The following is a 22,445-nucleotide window of genomic DNA, read 5'->3' as shown; positions in this document are numbered from 1 at the left end:
AGATGGGGTTTCACCATGTTGACCAGGATGGTCTCGATCTCTTGACCTCATCATCCACCCGCCTCGGCCTCCCAAAGTGCTGGGATTACAGGAGTGAACCACCACGCCTCCAGCCTTGTTCAGCTTTTTACTTGATGTTAGGAGAGAGTGACATCTTCTAAGCTCCTTACATGCCCATCAGAAACCGAAAGTCAGGGTAACTGAACCTTTTTTTAATTGGGTTCCTTTTTTCTTCTTATTGAGTTGGAACTGTTTATGCTGGCTTAGATGGTATGCTCTAATTTCAGAAAGAAAATCATTCTATTTTGCAAGGCATGACATTTAATTACAACATTTAATTGATCTGAACATAATTAAGAAAGTGAATAATAAATGGTTTGTTGGGGGTTATTTAAAATTTTAGATTCAGAGACTCAAATTTTAGGTGGATTGGGTTTTCTAAATTATTTTTATAGAAAGCACTCTGATTTTATAAGCCTTTTTTTCTTATACTAACTTTAAAATTTTAGATCATGCTCTTTACCAGAAAAATAGTCTGTTGATAGTCACATTTGATATCAAACCTAGTCTTTCCTTCTTTATCTTTTTCAATATGACTTTGAGATGAAAAATTCACACTTCTGAAGTATCAAGAGAATTGCCAGACTGCGTTGGTCTGTGATTGCAATAAAAATAGTATGATCTCTTTGGGAGCAACTCTTCTGGGAGAGAGTAAAATTTATCCTCTCTGAGCCATTGGGAGTCCTTTCTCTGGTTCACACACAGGCTACTGACATAAATTGAAGGGTGTCTAGTCCAGAGTTTTGCATTAAATAAATAAATAACCTTTCTTGGATTATTGGCACAGTTAGCTCAAAAGAGCCTGCAAGGATGAATCTTAGTGAATAAATACCCTAAACTCGCTGTCCTCTCTCCCTCAGATCTCATAAGATGATCCCAAGAAAATGGCAAAGTATAAGGGAACCCATTCCTTTGGTCCACATAAGTCAGCTGCCCAAGGCAGAGGCAGTATGTCAGGTGCAGAATGGATCTGGAAGGCTGTGGCGGATTGTGTTTTCCAAAGATGGCTGCAGCAACATATCTTATCCAACATGCTCTTCTTACAGCATGACTTTGACACTGCTCCCTATCAAGTAGTAAAATCTATGCTTCTCCTCTTGGAACTTAGTACACTTTTGTGAATGTCTTGACCAATACAAAACAATAGGAGTGATACAGTATGATTCCTGAAGCTAGTTTCTAAAAATACATGCACTTCTATGTTGTTCCACTGGCACAATTACTCTTGATATTCAGCCACTATAATATTAAGAACCCCAAGCAAACCTGTGGACAGGTCCTTTTCAATAGGAACCAAGGTCCCAGCGCGCTAGTCCTGCTAAACTCCCAACAGCCAATGCCAACTTGCTGGTCAAGTAAACAAGCTTGCTAATCTCCAATCAAGCCACCCGTCCTAGTGAGGTGTGCAGTGGAGATGAGGCCTCAGTGATGCCTGTTCAACTTACACATTTCTGAACAGAGTAAATAGTTGTTTTTAATCCACTAAGGTTTGGGGTAATTTGTCATATAGCAATAGTAATTGAAACTCAAAATAAATGTAAGGCATTTGGCATAACATGATCAAGTTTCTATGAAACAGTGGCTCTTCATTCCTTTATATAAGTGGATTCCTTTTCTCCTATGTAACATTGATATCGTTCTATAAGAGGCAGATCTACTCTCTATATTTCCAATATAAAGGTAAGACAAAAATAATGAAATTTAATCCACAAGTTAAACTGTTACTCAGAGTAAGCTCTTTTGGCTTGAAATATTTTAATTCAATGCAAGAATTGTCACATTAATCAAGAGTAATCCTAAAGTGACTCAGGTTGATTAGCAGTAAATTTATGTATGTATCTATAGCAATTTATCACCGTGTTGAATTACTTCAACGACTATTGCTTTTAAAATTATGATGAGCACACCAAGGCAATGTCATGTCAAGGAAATGAGCCTTGTTCTTGACACAGAGTATCTGTTTTACAAATATTAGTTTTCTTGCCCATCTTCCCGAGGTGAAAATATGTATAAGAGTATTGCTCTCAACTTATGAGTTCAGCAGTAAACAGCTTACATTAATTATTAGAGTTAGGAGAAAACACAGCAATTATCTGAAGCCTTTTATAACTTTCAAGAAGAGTAAAGTTTAGGAATATAGTATCCCAGGAGGTTTAATATGTTTTGACCCTAACTGCTCGTTAGAATCACCTGGAGAGTCTCCTCCTTCTAGTCCATTTTAATTTTTAATTGTTCTAGATGTGACCTAGGTGTTTCTGGTCTTTTCTTAAAAAGATTCCCCAGGTGAATTTACAGTACTGCCATCACTGAGAACTAATGGATTTAGCAAACTGGATAGCACAGTGTTTTTTTAAAACACAGACTATGTACAGGTAGCATTAAATAATGTAACATCGAATGAGAGACTTATTCTCAGTTTTGTTTCAATCATTTAGATTAAATCGGGGAGAATGGCCAAAGCGGACAGATCACTTGAGGTCAGGAGTTTAAGACCAACCTGGCCAGCATGGTAAAACCCTGTCTCTACCAAAAATACAAAAATTAGTTGGACATGGTGGCACATGGCTGTCATCCCAGCTACTTGGGAGACTGAGGCAGGAAGATCACTTGAACCCAGGCGACAGAGGTTGCAGGGTGCTAAGATCATGCCACTGCATGACTGGATAACAGAATGAAACTCCATCTCACTAATTAATTAATTAATTAATTAAGGAGAATGGTTAAACATGATATTATGTCTGTCATTAGCTATTTTCTAATACTTGCTAATCTGTAATAGAGCCAAAGTCTCCAGCTCAGGAACTTTGACAGTGTCTAGCTTAATGAGCATTTAATTTATTTTGGTCAGTGTCCATTTATATACTTTTCTCCTCACTATATTAATTTTACTAGTTAACAGTTATTTTGGTGAGCAGATTTCCACTTAGGATAAAAATATACATTTTATATGTCAATTCCCATATTAAGTTGAAGAAAATTAATCAGTTTAAGAAAAAGTAAGTAATAATAGAACACTTGGTACTAGGATTTGGCAAAAACAATTGTGAAGATGTGACTCTAATGATCTAAGTGTAGAAAACACTGGGTTAAGATTGCTGGTACAGCAAAGACGAGGCATCCTGAGATCACCAGTTCCTACTCCATCAACATCAACACACCACACTGCCCAGAAAAAAAAATTCCCAAGTTGTTAATATGAACTCGATGTTGAAATTAAAAAGCTGATACCTTTGAGGCACCTCAGGCACTTGTCACAACCTAAAATATTCATAAAACGCCTTCAACCAAGTTTTTGTGATCTTTGATGTGTCACTCTTTTGAAACACTTATGATGGAGCAAGCTGGGACTCAAAAATCCTGTAATGGAGCAATTATTCCAGTTTATTGGTACTCAAGAAAGTCGAGAAAATTTTGATATTAACTGATTGCATCTTACCTGTCTTAAATGTGGCATGTTCAGACAACCATGTGACAGGTGAAATTGTTAATCAATCAGAAAAATTAAAACTGTTTACAATGTTAGGACCTGTTTTCATGTTTCAGTGGCTGCCAGTACTTGCTGCTTCCTGGATGGGAAGCATACATTAGTAACAAAGGTGAACTTGATGCAGCCATTTGGCATTGGTGGGGGCAAGGTTTAATTTGCGTGACCAAAATGCGGGGTCATGTCACCACCTATTCCTTGAGGAACCCTTACAGAGGAAAACACCAATGAGGTTCCAGAAGGAACTTACAGGTTTGACTGTTTTCAAGGCACCTGGAGATGATTTACATGTAATGTCAGGGTTTGGAAGGTAACCCAGTGAAGGCATGAATGATTAATATTTGAGGCGCTGCAATAACAGGCTGTGTAAAGTGATAAAAAACAAAAAAAAAGGACTGCCTATTCAACCTCGGTTCCAAATAGCCATCAAAATGTAATTTTTTTTCTTAAACTGGAAAATTGTGCTTCTTGGCGGTCCAGTGGAAGCATTTGCATTGAGAGTGCTTACTAGGGAATCTGTTTTTTGCTTATAATTTATTATATTGAAAGTTCATACAACATTTGCAATATTCAAGAGGTTCACCTAATTCCAAGGTTTATTTTAAACCTTGATTTTTAGCATGTGTTAGATATCACATTGTATTTTCAGCCTACCTGTAATTAGTAATGATCTGTCTGCTTATTTATTTTTATCTGGCATGGATTATCAAATCAGGTAGTGTTTTTTTTTCTCTTTAGTGCAGAGTGATTTTGAAATTACATCAGAAATTCCATTCGTGTCATCATCTAAGAAATACAAGGAAAAAGTTACTAAGATCCTCTCCTATTTCATTTGATACATACTGGATTTTCCCTTAGCATTTATTTCAAGGATGCTTTGGCTTACAAATCCATTTTTTTTTTTTTTTTTTTTTTTTGAGACGGAGTTTCGCTGTTGTTACCCAGGCTGGAGTGCAGTGGCGCGATCTCGGCTCACTGCAACCTCCGCCTCCTGGGTTCTGGCAATTCTCCTGCCTCAGCCTCCTGAGTAGCTGGGATTACAGGCACGCACCACCGTGCCCAGCTAATTTTTTGTATTTTTAGTAGAGACGGGGTTTCACCATGTTGACCGGGATGGTCTCGATCTCTTGACCTCGTGATCAACCTGCCTCGGCCTGATTTGTTTTTTTCTAGGAGAAACACATGTGATTAGATGGACAATTACTTGAATAACAAGGTAATTCTAGCAAAGCTTAGTAGATATTGTAAAAATACAAGAAAGAAAAAATGTTACTGTCATTAAGATGTAAATATGAACTCAAAGTCAGCTACAATAAACTTTTCATTTTCTGGTGACAGATAAACAATTTGTGGATTAACTCTAACCCTGACATCTCTATCCCCTGCCCACCCCATTCAGCTACTTTTTCTTGAGTTACTCAAATAAACCGTGTTCTTACCTACCTTAGGTATTTGCACATTCATGAGTACCCTAATGTAATTCATTTTTCTTCCCGCTTTTCCAGGACAACTTCTGCTCACATGTTAAATCTTAGCTCAATGAATAGTTCACTGAAACCTCAAAAAGTTTTAGATTCCCCTAATATACTTGAGTTTGCATTACATTATAATTTTACATTGATTTGTGTAGTCATTAATGCCTGTCTTCTAACTGTAATCTCTATGCACATGAGGACTGTTTTTTTTTCTTGCCTTCAACATTTTATTTCCAACAACTAAAGTAGAGTAGTTACTTTAGAAACAGTTTTTTAATGAATGACCTTATTTTTAATAGGTGGTGCTTTGAAAAAAGAACTCAATTTGTATGACTTAAGGGATCCTATCCTGCTTCTTACAGTCCTATTTAAGATACTGGAATAGGCCTTTCTCACTTTCAAAAATTGTGGACAACAGCATAGAAAAAGGCTGTGCTTTCTGGAAAATGGAATTACACTAGTGGGCTTTGAGTGGAAGTTTTAAGCAAAAAAGAGATATTAGGAGAAGAAAATAAAGCTGTGAATTTGTACCTTCCCTGCTGTGGTCCATTCTGCTTGAGAAGGTGGGGAAAGGGAAGTTTCAGAAAATAATGCAAACAAAGGCAAACTAATTTAACAGATAAGCTATTTTTTATACAAAGTATTAGTGTTTCTAAGAATTTATCCAAAGATATTTAGTGTTGTGTTATTTGAATTCTTTTATAACCTAAATAATGGCAAATATATTTCTAGTTATTTCTAAATATTAGATATTAAGTTTATTTATAAAAAAGGTAAATAATCCATCGAGCACTATTTCATCACATTTCAACTAATTTTGCTGAGGTGTTTTTTTTTTTTTTTTGACATTCCTCTCCCACATCCTTTATCACAGTTAATTAATAACTATATTTTGTAACAATGACAAATCGATGGGGTTTTCTAACAATGACAAATAGATGGGGGAAATAATTAGTTTTATGTAAGTGAAACTTCCTTTTGGAATATCTTTTTCCTTTTCTATTTTTTTCTTAAATGCCTGAGTATACTCAACTACACCTTGATAAGAAATTACAAGATATACTGATAACATTTTTAATTAAATTACCATTATTAAATGTTTAATTCTTGTGAAATAAATTGGAGTTTAGAATTACATACATGTTACTTGACCTCTCCCATCTATAACCCTATTGAAAGCTGAGCATTTAGGAATATAATTGTACATAATCATAAATGCATTTTGGTAAGCATTGTATTCTACCAAGAAATGCACAAGTCATAAGAGGGTAGCCCAGTTAATTTTCGCACAATGAGCACACTCAAGTGACCAGCACTGAACACAAGAAACAAGATGACCTGCATCCCAGATGTCCTCATGGTGCTTCATCCCAAAACTACCGTACCTCCAAAGGTAGCCACAATCCAGACTTCTCGCATGCTCGGTCATGATCATATACTCTTCCATCTGTTTTATATCCTTCATGCTTTTGAAACTCAACCATGTTGATCTATGTAGTTTCAGTTCATTCATTTTTGTGGCCTAATAGTATTTTGTTAAATAACTATTTCACTATGTTTTTGTCCATTTTACTGTGACAGGGTTGTTTCTATTTTTAGCTATTATAGGTAATGACTATAAACAGTCTCATAAATGTCTTTTGGTAAACAGATGCATGCCATTCTATAGGGTATAGATTTAGGAATGGAATTGATGGATCATAAATTGTATGTATATCTTGCCTTCGTAACTTCTAAACAATTGTCCAGAGTAATTGTACCAACTTACACTCCTTTCATCAATAAGAGTTCCACTTTCACATCTTCAGCAGGACTTGGAAATATCTGTCTCTTTCATTTTGCTGTCATCTACACCTGGCATATGCCATGTGATTTTATTTAAACTTTGTGAATTATCCTTTCTAAATTTGTAAACATAACTTGTTTCACATGTATATACCACCTTTTTTACCCTTGAGAGCAAGGGCCATGTGTTAGACACTTCTCTATCCTTGAATGAATCTAACGTAGTAAGCAATGGATGCACTTTTGTTAAGATAAATCTTTCTTCTATGTCATGCTCTATTAAAAGGCCATAGAGAGTGGGAGAGAGATGGCATTAGAAGAGAAACAACACAAATATATTTTATTGATAGAGACAAAAAATGAGAGGATCTCACTTATACTCTGTTAAATTTTATTCTCCATTTGTGTATTCATACACTCCATGTTGGGGCTGAAATAAAATGGTTTCCATTTCTACTTGTCTTAGTTAATTGCTTCCCTTTTCTACTGTGCAATGTAAAAGGATAATTAAAAATTATATTTCCCCTGACTAAATTTCTTTAGGAAGATGGCTTCATTTTTTATGATACAGCTGTTTCTCTCTCTTCACCTATCCGTGCTAAAAGTGAACAGAAGTCACAAGTCGAACACCAAATTCTTCCATACTCCTTCAAAAAACAAAGCCAGCCATTGTGCCTAAAAGGTGTATCCAGATATGTGAGGACATAAAGTCCTGTCGCAATTCTCTTTAACCCAGATGCCTTCAAGTAAGCAAATAAAGGTTGGCAAAAATAACTACCTTACTCCAATGCCTTAGATGGCATTTAATAGTAACAGTTCTTCACTGAAAACAAGAAATTTCTATAGAAATGATAGCCTCCTGTGAGTATATGGAGCCTGTAAAACCTGAAGAGTTTCTAAAGGTCAGCAGGCTTTGAAGGTGTTTGTCCTAGGGATACATTTCCAAATAACCCTAGGAGAAGGAGAGGGAAAGAGGGAAAGAAAAAAGTTTTAACTTGATGAAAGCAAAACATGCAAGCTTAACAGTTTCTAGATTATCATTTAATTACAGCCATCAATCACTTCACATCTGTCTTCTTCCAGATCTCTCGACTTTCATCTAAAGCTATATAATCCAACTACAGAGAATATGTAATCCATTAAGAATCCTAAAGATGGGAAGCAATATTTAAGAAATTACCCTACAGAAGATTTTAGAAAATTACCTAAAGATAGGATAGTAGAATTCATCTTTCAATATATACCACAAAAACTCAAGACTAAAACTTTTCTTTTAATTAATAAGATAAATATTACTTATTGCTTCTTTCTCTTTACCAGTTCAGACATAAACCAGTGATCATTTTCAAAGGGCTTTTCTTTCCAAATCATTTTATTACAAGTCATATTTTTACTAATGTGTGAAACTGGCTTGCAGTTAGTCATTTTATGAACACAATTTTACATTCTTTTAAAATGAGGTCCATTTAACTTTGAGCTTTTAGAAATATATTTGCTCCATTAATTAGCTATTGAGGAATGCCATCAAATGTCTTTAAGGACAACTGTTACTATTATTTACTTTTGTGGGGGAGGGGGAAGACAGAGTCTCCCTCTGTCACCCAGACTGGAGTGCAGTGGTGTGATCTCAATCTTGGCTCACTGAAACGTCTGCCTCCTAGATTCAAGTGATTCTCATGCTTCAGCCTCCTGAGTAGCTGGAATTACAGGCGCACACCATCGTGCCCAGCTAATTTTTGTATTTTTAGTAGAGATGGGGTTTCACCACATTGGCCAGACTGGTCTCAAACTCCTGACCTCAAATGATCCACCCATCTAAGCCTCCCAAAATGCTGGGATTACAGGCATGAGCCACTGTGCCCAGCTACCTGTTATTTTTGAGGTTTAAAATATTTTGATTTCTTCTTTTTGAGGGGGTTCATGTTTTCATGCTGACTGTCCCTAACTTCTGCATCCAAGGAATTAAACAGCTTTAGGCTTTTTAAGCTCCAACGTGTTCAGAAAAGTGTTTCAACTGTGGTAATCCCCTTGTCGTGCTGCATTTATCTCCCACTAGATATCCACATGCATCCCTCTTCTTCTCAGGCAGATAATTGCAAAGGGGTTGGAACCAGAGAAAAGAGTTGAGCTGGTGCTGAGCAGCAGATATAAAAAGAAGTGTCACTCTGGTGGAAGTAAATAGACTCTGAAACTGTAATCTCTGCCCTTATTTATTTTTGAAATGATAAATGCCCAGGGGAAAGCTTGTTGTTTACTTGGCTACAGAAATCTTTGACTGCAGTCATGTATGGTTTTTAACTTGTTTTTATTTGCATACATTCCATTGCAGCAATCTTCTCTCTTATACCACCTTGGTTTGCTCCCTAAATAGTTTTCATTGCAATGTTGTTGTTGTTTGGCCATAGACTTCAAGATTCTTTGTGTTTTTAAAATAGCAGTGTATTCATTACCTGTTTTTCCAACAGAGTTCATCTGGTGATTTAATGATCAGAAACATTCAGCTGAAACACAGTGGGAAATATGTTTGTATGGTGCAAACAGGAGTGGACAGTGTTTCATCTGCTGCTGACCTCATAGTAAGAGGTAACACATTAATGACTCTTTGAGTTTGTAACTTCACATCTTAACAGCATTCCTTACTCGAGGAAAAACCATGATGAGATAGTATATGAGCATAGGAGTTATAATATTGATTTAATTCCCCCTCATACACCACAGAATATGACAATAAGGGTGGGTGCTAATTCAAAGAAATAAAAATCTCAACTCTGCCCTTCAAATAGCTCTTACTGTAATTGGCATTCCACAGCTGCTGCCAAGCTGATGCGTTTTTGAGCATGTCATTAATTCAACGATTGTAATTAATTTGAGAGAGAATATTGTACAGTGTGTCTGCTTACAAAAGCATCAGGATTTGGGAATAATTGCATGGGGGACAATTTTCTAAAAATAGAAAAAATGTATCCGGATGCCTGAGAAAATTTGTTCAGAATGCCTGAGAAAATTTGCCAACCTGAGCTGCTGTCCAGGGTGCTGATTTGCTACTGGGCTGAAAAATGACCAGAGTGCATCATAGAATAAAACACATCTAGATATCAAATTGGGAACTACAGAGATACACCAGTGGATTAAAGGGAAAGGCATCACAACAGGAGCAAAGGATATTGAATTTGGAAAGGTAAAGAATCCTGCTGAACAGAGGTTTTTAAAAGTGACTGTCATCTTCAGTCAGAGAGTATTATAGTTTGGGAATTACTGCCTCACATCTAAATTTAAGATCTAACAACAGAAATGTGGGGGAGTAGAGGGAAGTAGTTGTTTTGTTGCCAGGTAAATGACCTTTTCTCTAAGTACTTTTGAAATTGGGATAGGTCAGAGGTATTGAAGTGGTCTTGTGACATTCTCTTCTCTTTGATAGGAGGGTGACATTTATGGAATTGCTACCCAATGTTTGCATTTGTGCCTTTTCTAGGTTCACCTGGACCACCAGAAAATGTGAGGGTAGATGAAATTACAGATACAACAGCCCAACTCTCTTGGAAAGAAGGTACAGATAACCATAGCCCGGTTATATCCTATTCTATCCAGGCTCGGACACCTTTCTCCGTGGGTTGGCAAACCATCACAACAGGTAAAGGGGGAGAGGCATATATCATCTGCACACATATTAATGGATTTCAGGTAAATGCTAAAGCATGCAGACTCTTACCTCTTAAATATTCTTTTGCAGTGCCTGAGGTCATTGATGGGAAAACACACACAGCTACTGTAGTCGAGTTAAACCCATGGGTGGAATATGAATTTCGGGTTGTAGCCAGTAACAAAATTGGAGGTGGAGAACCCAGTTTACCCTCAGAAAAAGTAAGAACTGAAGAGGCAGGTTAGTGTTTTTGTTTTCTGAGTAATAGGTTAATAAATTTCTGTGGATGTGTACTTCCATTTCCCTTGGTCTTGAACAGGCCAGCAGGGGGTCGGCCTCAATAATCCATTGTTTCAATTATCTGACCTTTCTAATGGCAGAACTGGCCATATGGCATTTGTCAAAAGAAACACATGTAAGTGATTCTGATGTAGTGTGACATTTCCAAGAGTTCAGTCCATCGCAAATGATCATTAGTGCATGTTGAGTGAATATGTTTTTGTCACTTAAGGTTGTAATTACTATCTGACATAGTTACCCTGTTAATAGGGAAGTGCTGTTTTCATTTATAACAAGCATTGACAAATTGGTAGGATAATGACATTTGGGAGTTCTGCTGCTAGGAAATCTCATTCTGCCACCAAGCTTAGTGAAGGAGCTTAAGCAATTGATAAATAGGTATATTATGTCACTTCAAGTGTTGAATTAAGAAAGAATCATTGATAAGAATCTCCATGTGGGAAAACTATTCACATAGACCATAAGACTGCTTTTATTATTCTAAAAATATCCTAGCATTAAAACTCAAACTTAGAAAGTGTACATAACATCACATTATAGGGACAGCTGAGACCTAAAGACTTGCCTTTTCAGAATCTGTAATATTAGTTAATATCAACTAAAATGAAGTTTGAAATAGAGCTGGTATATCACTTTAGGAACTCAGCTAAGATGGAAGTCATCAAATGTGTTTCAGTAATTTTCATGATGTTGTTTTATTCAGAGCAATGCACATAATGTTTATGTTAGGAAATATGAGAAACGGAGGAACTGTGCTTTCCCTCGTGTTCTGGTCATTTGTTCACACAACACATATTTTAGGGAGCATCCTCTTTGTGCTCAGTGCTTTCTAGATATTGCAAGTACAGCTGTGAACATACCGAAGACCCACTTTCATGGGACTTATATTCTAGTTGTGTCATGGGGTTCACTAAGCCTAAAGTTCTCAGTGTAAGTCAGAATCTGATGCCCCTGTGAAGTTTATAAATAATACCTCAAAACAAGATTTAAGGGTTTGAGTCTGGGTCATCCTTATGTATAGCCAATGTTGTTGTCAGAATTATATCCTACTTGGAATAGTCACAAGCTAAACATTCATGCTGGATTGATTACCCATCATCTCCGGTAAATCACTTTTTCTTGTTTCATTAACTCTCATACTAGTAAAGTATTCTTCCAACTTGGTCATGTTTTTCTTACTGTTTGATAGATTTTGAATTTTTTGTGGTTTCATGTAAATATGTTGTTTGATAATCTCATAAAAAATATATATGTATATAATATGTACATAAACACACATGTATGAATAATGTGCCAATGATGAAATTATTTTAAATATTTAAAAATTGCATTGTCTATCAATCAGGTAAGTATTACTAAATGCAAGTGCCATTTCATCTCTGTTTTTCTGACTCATGCAGTTCCAGAAGTGCCTCCTTCTGAAGTCAATGGAGGAGGCGGAAGCCGGTCTGAACTTGTGATAACCTGGGATGTAAGTGTTTGGGCAGCATCTTCCCCATCAGGGTGTTGCTGTTCCCATGATCATTATGGCTTCCTGGGTGGTGGTGCCGACTGATGGTGCAGGTGTTGGTGGTGGTGCTGGGGTGTGGCTGATGGGTGCTGCTGCTAATGGTGATAATATAGGTGGTGGTGGTAGGGTTAGTGGGAGTGGGACTGGTGGTAGTGGTGGTAGCTCTAGTAGCTAATATTTTTTGATACTTTCTCTGAGCCACCTACTGTTCCTAGCATTTAGCATATATCTTCCTCATGTCATCCTTGCAACAATTCACAGATGAAAATACTCCAGCTCAGAGATAAGAAATAATTAGCCCAGGGTCACCAGGATGGTAGACATATGGATGAGTCATGTTGTGGCTGTTGCCCCTCAAACTTCTCTTATGACTTTCCATGCAGCTGTGCAGCCCCCACTGGTGAAGTCACTTATTCCAGCAGGTGCTTGAGTCTGTTTCTTTCCTGGCTGTTCTCTCAGCTCTTGCTTTGCATCATCATTAGGAAAAAGGTTAATTAACATGTCTTAAGTCAGAAAGTACTAGAATTACCTGCATTATTTAAAGATGTTGATGATGTGTCAATAAAATTTTTGACATGACTCAAGTATAGCTTTGTTTATTTTTTTAATATTTCTTTCCTTTTTTTTTTTTTTTTGAGACAATGTTGCTCTGTTGCCCAGTCTGGAGTGCAGTGGCACAATCTCGGCTCACTGCAACCTCCGCCTCCTGGGTTCAAGTGATCCTCCCATCTCAGCCTCTCAAATAGCTAGAATAACAGGCACATCCCACCACGCCTGGGTAATTTCTATATTTTTAATAGAGACGGGGTTTTGCTCTGTTGACCAGGCTGCTCTCAAACTCCTGACCTCAAGTGATTCCCCTTCCTTGGCCTCCCAAAGTGCTGGAATTACCGGGATGTAATTTGTTAATTTATGAATTTGTATTTACTTCCTTTTTTTTTTCAGTTTTACCCTACTGTGCTTAACATTTCAATGTTTCTTCCCATAAAGTCCACATAAAGAATTAGATGATTTTTATTTGATTTAAGAGATCAGATAATTTCAACTGAAAGTAGTATATCTTATTAGAAACTCATACTTGAGCCATAAGGTGATCAGCTATCTGAATAATCACAGAAAATCCCAGTTCAGTTTCTGGATGGCTATGAAATGGTGGCATATATCTGTTTAAAAGCAACTGACATGACTCTCCTGTTGATGTTTTTCTCCTTTTTTTAAATCTAACTGCTTAATACAATGTAGATGATTATTTGATGACTTTTAGAAATGCCTGTGGATTACAGCTCCATTCATTTTTGCCTTGCCCTTATGTGTAAGGGTGATTGAGTATGTCTTTCCTTTATAGCCAGTCCCTGAGGAACTACAGAATGGTGAAGGTTTTGGGTATGTTGTTGCTTTCCGCCCTCTTGGGGTTACCACCTGGATCCAGACAGTGGTGACATCCCCTGACACCCCAAGATATGTCTTTAGGAATGAAAGCATCGTGCCATATTCACCATATGAAGTTAAAGTGGGTGTTTATAATAACAAAGGTGAAGGACCATTTAGCCCAGTGACAACAGTGTTCTCTGCAGAAGAAGGTATGGAAAACATGACTGTGTATCAGTTCCAACCTAGTAAAAACTATTTGTGTTCCAAAAACTGATTTGGAGTCTCTTTGTGACTTCAAATATATTTATTCCAAAGAACAATGACCCAAGTAGTAGATTCCCAGTGTAAGTCATAAAGATCAATCATAAATGACTTGAAGTATAAGACTTAATGGATAGTTAGAGGATGTAACCGTGAAAGGAAGATTAAACCTCGGGACCCCAGTTCACTAGGCCAAATGAAAAAAATTAAGCTGAAAGCCAAGTCATGAAAGAAAATGCCTTTCCTTTTGTTCCTAACCAGATAGCTACAGAAAAAGGTTAAATCTCTACAGGTAGCTACTCTGTGTTTGCCTTACCTTATGTAAAGTGCTGATTTAGTGAGCAGGAGACCTAATTGACTAGTTTCCTATCTGCTTGTTTTCCCTTGCAACATGTGGATTACCATACCCTTCCTCTTTCCACTCTAGCCCACTCTAAATATTAAATACCTCAATTCACCATTAGAAATGGACACAGACCACAGAGTGTGTCTGTGAACCCATGTTTTTTTTTCTTCTGGGCATGTCCTTAACACCTTGGTAAGATAAACTCCAAAACTGATTGAGACTTGTCTCAGATCGTAACCATCAGTTAAAAATCTCTTTATGAGAAGTACTTCCTAAGTTCCAGCTTGTGAAGCAAGGAAAACCACGGCCTTACCTTGGGTAATAAAAATATACCCCTTAGAGCTACCCTAGTCCTAAGTGGTACAATGGTTCCCATGGCCTAAGAAAAGAATGTTAGTGGATTAAGAGTCAGGAACAACAATATCTCATTCAACAGAAATGCAATGTGCAGGTTTGAGATATATGAGAGATACAGACATACTTCACTCTGAACCCATTCCATTTATTTGTTTTTCTTTTATGTCTGTCCCAGATATCGAGACATCTATGTTTTGTCTTATGGCCACTTTAGAAAACAATAAAGGTAGAAGAATTATATGAAATTGCCATTTTGTAGATCAGCCAAAACTATTGGCTGTCTTGTGTAGTTCTACCAAAAAAACACAAAAATTGGTAGAAACTATCATGTACGGAAGTTTTACCATCTGCTAGACATGACCTAATTTGAAACTTCAAATGAAGAATGAAGTGTAGGCACTATTATTTCCCATTTACAAATGAGAAAATGGAAGCCTTGTAAAAGAGAGTAATAAATTTGCCAAAATTCCTAGTAGTGAGTGGTACAGCCAGTATTTTAACCAAGGGCCTTTGCCCTTAACCATTCTGAGCTCATGAAATACATCAGTGTCTCTTCTACCCTCCTGACAGTAAGTGGCAAAAAATGGTCTGCAGTTGTCATTCCTAAGAATAGTAAGTAGAGGTGATTCTTCTTCGGATCCCCACCCCTATTCTTGTCTTCTCACTTTCCATTGAGTTCTGAGAGGGATTTTTTTAAAGGATTATAAAAGTCTTTGCAAAAGGAAGAGTCTTAAATTCATATCCAGACCTCATTTCCAAAAGCTGCCAGAGATTACAGGGGCAAGTCAGGGTTTGGGGGAGTGATGGCAATTATCCAGGGAGTTTTTGGACACTGTCAACCTGTGCAACCAGGACCTAGGTGCTGGCGACTGGAAAAGAGGGGCAGCCACAGCCTCTTACCCATTCTTGACTCCCTCACTTTCCTTCTCCTGTTACCATTTTTGCTCCCACTGAAGAGTTAGCTAAAAGTCTTTCTGTTCAAACATGAGAAATTAATTGGGCTTGCCTAAGAAAGAAGCAAAAGATTTCTGTGAAATCTACAGGGTGTCTCTGTGAATCCAAGGGAGAATTATGCAGCAAACCCCACAAATAATTTTAATCCGGAAGCCCTGGAACCTCAGAAAATGTTCTGCTCCTCTAGAGTAGCTACAGTGGATCAGTGGGCTCCAAGTACTCCCCAACTCTCCAAACCAAGTTTCAAATTCTCAGGAGAGAAAGTCTAAGAGACCCAACCTTAGACCAAGAATTCATCTCAGCATCAAGTCACCTTGGCAGAGAAGCAGGATCATTTGACAGAGAAATGCACCTGAGGGAGGGGAGATTCCTGCTCAGAACTGGGCTCTGAGAGGGGAGAACCACTGTGAACCCCATAGGACCTCAACCGTGCTTATTACAAAGGGGATCTTCTTGCTGTATAATAAGCCACCTGCATGTCTATCTACTCCTTCAAAAGAGGATGCCATCCACCACATTTCAGTTGTCCCTTCTGTAGGCTTCGTTAGAGAAGGTATTTACTCAATGTTTATGGTGTAAATGAGCTTTATTTGACCTAGACCTTTGTTTGGCAAAATGAAAACTGAGCATTTGTGGGCAGAGAAGTTTCCGTGCAGTAAGAATGAGATGAAGGGAAGGAAATAAAGACAAGGTGAGAAGAACAAAAGAGAAAAGAAGTAAGAAGAGGAAGATGCCAAGAAAGATGTGCAAGGGAAAAAAGTACAGGTTGTCACAGCTATTTAGCAAGCAAAAGCCTGTGGCTATGACACCGTCTTTTCCTAAGAAACGGAAATGGACCGATGTCTCTATTTTCAACATATGGTGCCAGAATATTTCATACAATTTTCAAATATGTTAAAATGCTTTTATAAAAATAAGAACATTAATATATGTTTTAAACTACCTACCAAAATTATCATAGTATTTCAATTTCTGTTTCTGCACAGAGCCTACAGTGGCCCCATCTCAAGTCTCTGCAAATAGCCTATCTTCCTCAGAAATTGAGGTTTCATGGGACACCATTCCTTGGAAGTTGAGCAATGGACATTTACTGGGCTATGAGGTAATTTCTTTTCAAATTAAATCGTGTATGTATGTCACCATGCTACTTTGTCTCCTTGCCCTTAGAATCCTTAACAATGACATCTTATTTGAAGTCTGTCTTTAGCTGAAATTTTTTTTATCAACACATTGTTTTATTTGATGTTCAACGTATACTGAATTTAACCACTTGAATTAAAATAACATTAGTTGGAGTAGAAAAGGAACAAAAAAAGAATGTGAAACGAAATCATGTATCATGTGAGCCTAATATTTTAGACAAGTTGACTAAAAAATAAGGGTGAGATTGAACTGCAGTATCAAGTTCATAGAGTATTTTTGTAAACAGCAAGTCACTGTCCTCCAGCTCTTTGTCTTACTTTCTTGGTGTCTTTGTTACAATGTGGGGTTCTTTCATAGGCTCTAGAGAAGTCAGCTGTCTGTAACATAATTCGAGACATCAAAGACCTCTCTGTTTAGTGAAATAAGATGAAACATCTGAAAGAGAGGATAATGTAAGAACAAATATAATGAAGGTCTGACTAGATCACCCAAACAGGAAATGTTTCAGTTGTCAAGAAGGATGGGACGTCTTGGAAGTCTTTATAAGAGTAATAAGGTTTAACAGGACTTTCAAGAGAAAGTAAATAAAGGTGAAGAAAGTGGAAAACATTCCAGATTGAGCATGGCATGTTGGAAAAGCAGAGGGATAGAGGCCCCGCCTACAGAAGGTTCCTGTTTGGAAAGGTGACTACAGATAGGCACAGAAGGACCAGGTCACAGGTGGCTTTAAAGGCTAAGAAGAATGCCTTGGACTGGGTCCCATATTTAGTAGTGAGCAGTTAGAAGAAACTGGGAGCAGTGGAGCTGAGAACTGGCAAGATAAATAAAATTCTAAGAAGATTTTGCCAACAATGACATTGTGGGATTCATAGTTGTGATTTCATCCCACCCACAGCTGTCTTCTTATGAAGCTTCCCTCCAAGCTTCCCTGAGAAAGCTTGTAACTCCTGAATCAGTGGCAGGCTTACATGGGCAGGTTTGCATCACAGGGCCACATGTCCCTCCACTTGCCAACACACCTTCAAATGAGGGCTCCAGGGTGCCTCTTGATCAGGTATAAATGCTCTGTGGACTGTGAAGCCTAGCAAGTCAGATTCTTGTTTAAGAAATTTAAATAAATAACAAGTTTATAGTGAGTGAGTGTAATGCAGTAGTGTGTCAGATTTAGGGCTCAGTTCAAACTTCCCAAACTAAGGCCATAGACAGGCAAGACAAAGCTAATCTGCAGAGATGAGATACACTCCCATGCAACCCTAAAGAGTGGAGGAGACAAGGGCCCATCGAACCTTCAAGAGGGCAGAATAAGCCACATGTGGTAGCTTGCCCCTATAATCCCAACACTTTGGAAGGCAAACACAGGAGGATCCCTCTAGCCCAGGGGTTCAAGACCAGCCTGGGCAACTTAGTGAAACCTCATCTCTACAAAATATACAAAAATTAGCCAGACATGGTGGCACATGCCTGTAGTCCTAGCTACTTGGGAGGCTGAGATGGGTGAATTGCTTGAGCCCTGGAGGTCAAGGCTGCAGTGAGCCCTCATCATGCCATTGCACTCTGGCCTGGGTGACAGAGTGAGATTCTGTCTCAAAAAAAGTGGGAACAGCCAGAATTAAATAGCTCTTTGACAGTCATTCAGTTCTCAAATGACTTGGCTTTATTATTTTTCATAATGTTACCTTGAGGTTCTTTTTAATAAATTCTTTTCATAATTGAAGTTCCTTGAGAGAGTTTCTGTTCCTTGTAACCGAACAAGCATTGACTTGAATTAATACTAACAAATTAAGAAAAGAAAGGATAGGGAATAGAGCAATGAGGTTCAAAGTATGGACTGTGAACCCCCAACAGCAGAATTACCTGAATGTATTATTAAAATTGAGCTCCTGCAACTCTCCCATGACCCATTCAATCCAAACATTTAGGACTAGGTCTTGTTTGTATATATTTTTAGTAAGTGTCTGTAAGGAAACATCTTCCTACACACTTAAACATAATAAACACTGGTCTTGATACAGAGAAGCCTGATCAGAGACAGAATAGTCCAGACTTAAGGAAGGGAAAGGGAGTATGAAGAAGTAAAACACCACATAAATACAGAAGAACAACTTGAACAGCATCTTAAAGGAAGCCAAGAACAGCTGGATGAAAGATTCATTTAATTCCATCACAATGGATGTAAGCAATGAAAGATGATGGGGAGCCAACAGTATCTCCCTCATGGTTAGATAACTGGCAGTGGCATTGGCAATGAGGTGAAGGTACGTGGGCTGGAAGGAACACAGCTATAAGGGAGTGTGACTCTGAGGCTAGTCCCACAGCAAATCCCAATTCTGCCACTTATCCTCCATGTTGGGAAAGTTACATAAACTCTGTGAGCCTCATTTTCCTCACCTGTAGAATGAGGACGCTAATAGGCCTAATCTCATTAGGATATTGGGAGGCTAGGATAAGATTAGTTATGTAATGAGCTTCTCATAATTTTTTGCTCATCATAATAAATAGTAGGTGTGAGCCACGACTCAGAATAATTTTTGAGATATTAATGTATCTGTTTCTCCCCAGTAAATATTCTGTAGCAAATAATTGACTGTAAGCTACCTTAACTCAAGAGATTATGCTACCAACTATCAGAAGGAGTTGCCTGCAGGTCGTTTCCCTTGCTTGCTTTGTTTCAAAAGTTCAGGCCATTAGGGAGATTGTTCCACGTTTTTTGGAGGGTTAGAGGAGAGAAATTGCAACTGAGGAAAACATAGAAGAGAAATTTCTAATGATGTTGGAAGAAATAAATGTCTGAAGCTTACAAAGCCTCCTAGGACCTACATATTCCTAAGGCAGTGCCCAGGTTGATGGCAAGGCCATAAAAGTGAAAGACTGTGTTTCCCACACCCAGCAGTGATTTCCCACTCACCAAACATGGCCCCCGGCTGCTAGAATTAAAGGACTCAAATCAAATGCAAAAATAAGTAAACTTGGGAGCTTTGGGAAGGGAGCCCCAGAAATGATCATGGCTGAATCTCCCATTGAGCAGGATATGGGATTCAATGCTAGATCAAATTTATTTAAAGAATGTAGATGAACACATATGGCACTCCTCAGATGGGAGACTGACATACACACTCACCATGAACAACTTTGTCCTTTACAGACATCATGACAGGATCACAATTCTTGACCTGGTCTTAACCTGTAAAATACTTAAGAAAAATAAATGGAGGAATATACATGAATGGCTTGTGGGATTCCAAGTAGAACAAGAGTGCTGGCAGTCACTGGTGGCTGTTGGATGGCTTAGGGGCAGGTAGATGTTGATTTTTTAATATAGTCATGTACTACATAATAACATTTCAGTTTAGGACAGACCACATATACAACAGTAGTCCTGTAAGATTATAATACTGTGTTTTTACTGTACCTTTTCTATGTTTAGGTAATACACAGAAATGTACCATTGTGTTAACAGTTGACTACAGTATTCAGTAGAGTAACATGCTGTGCATGTATATAGCCTAGGAGCACTAGGCTACACCATCTAGCTTAATTGTGTAGTAGATTATACCGTGCAGGTTTGCACAAGTGCACTCTATGATGTTCACACAGTGCCACAACCGTCTTAACGATACATTTCTCAGAACATATCTCTGTCATTATGACACATAACTGTATATAAATTTAAGTTGATAAGGAGTCATCCAGATAAGGATATTTTATAAGAAAGTAGAATTACACCATTATTGGTCATGCCAGGATAGAGAGTTTAACTGAAAGATAGAAAATTTTAAAAGCCCTATGGGGCCATCATAGTGACCAGTTGAGTCCACGCCATTTTAGAATTAGACAAACCTGTGTTCAGACCTACTAGGTTGAATATAAACTCTACAAGGGACAAGGAACTTGGCCTTTTTGTTCCCCAATCTATAAGTACCTGGAGCAGTATCTGACATCTAGGAGGCATGCAAAAAATATATGTTGATGGAATAAATGCAGTTTGGCCTCTGCTACCCTGTTGCTGTATGCCCTTGAGCAAGTTGTTAAAGCTCTCCAAGGCTCAGTTAAATTAGAGATAATAATAACTCGCAGCATTGTTTGCAAATTAAATGAGATAAAGCAGCAGTTGTCAAAATGGCCCAAAGAGACTTACGGGTTCCACTTTTCTCTGTTTTAAATATTGGGCTTTGGGATGAGATTGTACTGAAGAGAAAAAAACAGTGAAGTAATATAGCACAGTCCCAGTGTGGGACCCAGTGGCCACCATTTCTAATGCGTGCTGATGTTGCCATCAAAGTGGGACACAGAAAGATGAGAAGAGCTATGGGAAAATGGGACTTTCTTGAAATTAATTACAGGTTGAAATGCACTGCTGCTTGCCTGTTTGTGTAAAGAGTAGCAAATAGAATGTCCAAATGTAGCATGAATACAGTATTGAAAGGAAACAACGATTAAACATTTCTTCCCCAAATGCTTCGTAAGTATAAAGCAAAAGGAAACAAGCTGAAAGAAGTACTAATTGGGAAAATCTTACAAAATAATTTATGTAATTATACCAAGATAAAAATATGTCTTTTCTTAGTTTCAGTGATGATTTAAAAATTAACCTTGGTGGGGAGAAGGACTTGGCAGAGTATTTAATTATCAGTCATGTGGCTAACTTTCTGGGTTGCAGTTTCTCCAATTTGGCTTTAAAATTGTTAATAGCTCCTGCCTTTCTCTCATCTCAGTGAGGGTTGGTCATGTGCCATGTAGCATGCTGAGCACACATCATCATTAGCATCTAGACTAATTTTCTTTCTGATTTGACCAAGCAGTAGTTGAGAAGCTCATTTCCCTGGGCTCCAATTTATTTCATCAGCTAAGCCGTTTCACTCAGGCTCAGATCTTTTCTGCTGCCCTTTTGGGTAGGAACAAGATATACAGACATGATGAAGAAAGGCAGAAGCCTTTAAGTTCATGGATCCTGGGTGCCTGAGGAATGAAAACTCCCACGTTCTAGTGCAGTATCTACAGTCCATTTCTTTAAAGTCTTTCTCTGTTTTGAAAAAAGCCAAATTTGGGAGAATGGTATTGATAAATGATTAAAACAAGTCTACACTTGCGAAATGATACAGATTAGCATATTTTGGAGGAATCAATCAATTTTTTTTAAGTTTGGCAGAACGTAACTAATGTGCCATAATAGAATGCCAGTCTTAAACTTCATTGATGCCTTCTTCCAGCCTCCTGTTCCAAACAGCTGTACAGAATGTGTTTAGTTCCTAATATCTCAATTAGAATGAAAAAAGATATAGGCCTGGTGTGGTGGCTCACATCTGTAATCCCAGCACTTCAGGAGGCCCAGGTGGGTGGATCACCAGAGGTCAGGAGTTCAAGAACAGTAGGGCCAACATGGTGAAACCCTGTTTCTACTAAAAATACACAAATTAGTGGGGCATTGTGGTGGGCACCTGTAATCCCAGCTATTTGGGAGGCTGAGGCAGGAGAATTGCTTGAACCCAGGAGGTGCAGGTTGCAGTGAGCCAAGATCATGCCACTGCTGCACTTCAGCCTGGGCAACACAGTGAGACTCTGTCTCAGGAAAAAAAAAAAAAAAAACAGAAAAGAAAAAAGATGTCAAATATGTGAGTACTTTTTTTTAACACTATGAAAATCCCACAGGAATAAAAGATGTATGCATTAGGTCTAATTGCCTGCAATTAGGCAAAGAATTCATTCTAGCACAAGTCGAATGCACATGGGAAAATAGGATACAGACAGTTGAGGCATACTGA

General features: G+C 38.0%; 1 protein-coding gene across 2 annotated transcripts in view; it reads left to right on the top strand.

Annotated features, from left to right (window-relative positions):
- The window catches only part of CNTN3 (contactin 3), a 332,828-nt gene that overhangs the window by 284,361 nt on the left and 26,022 nt on the right, over positions 1-22,445 (top strand). For both annotated transcript variants that reach the window (XM_064361917.1, XM_012477072.2), the window contains 6 exons: positions 9,270-9,387; positions 10,277-10,435; positions 10,535-10,684; positions 12,145-12,215; positions 13,600-13,834; positions 16,530-16,645. In XM_064361917.1, the coding sequence (XP_064217987.1) occupies positions 9,270-9,387; positions 10,277-10,435; positions 10,535-10,684; positions 12,145-12,215; positions 13,600-13,834; positions 16,530-16,645 (849 nt within the window). The remainder of the gene's footprint in view (positions 1-9,269; positions 9,388-10,276; positions 10,436-10,534; positions 10,685-12,144; positions 12,216-13,599; positions 13,835-16,529; positions 16,646-22,445) is intronic.

The sequence above is a fragment of the Aotus nancymaae genome, unplaced genomic scaffold (genome assembly GCF_030222135.1).
Source record: "Aotus nancymaae isolate 86718 unplaced genomic scaffold, 86718_ANA_hifiasm-v0.15.2.pri h1tg000046l, whole genome shotgun sequence".
Classification (NCBI taxonomy): Eukaryota; Metazoa; Chordata; class Mammalia; order Primates; family Aotidae; genus Aotus; species Aotus nancymaae.
Note: the sequence above shows the minus strand (reverse complement) of the source record. Positions and strands in the feature narration are given on the sequence as shown.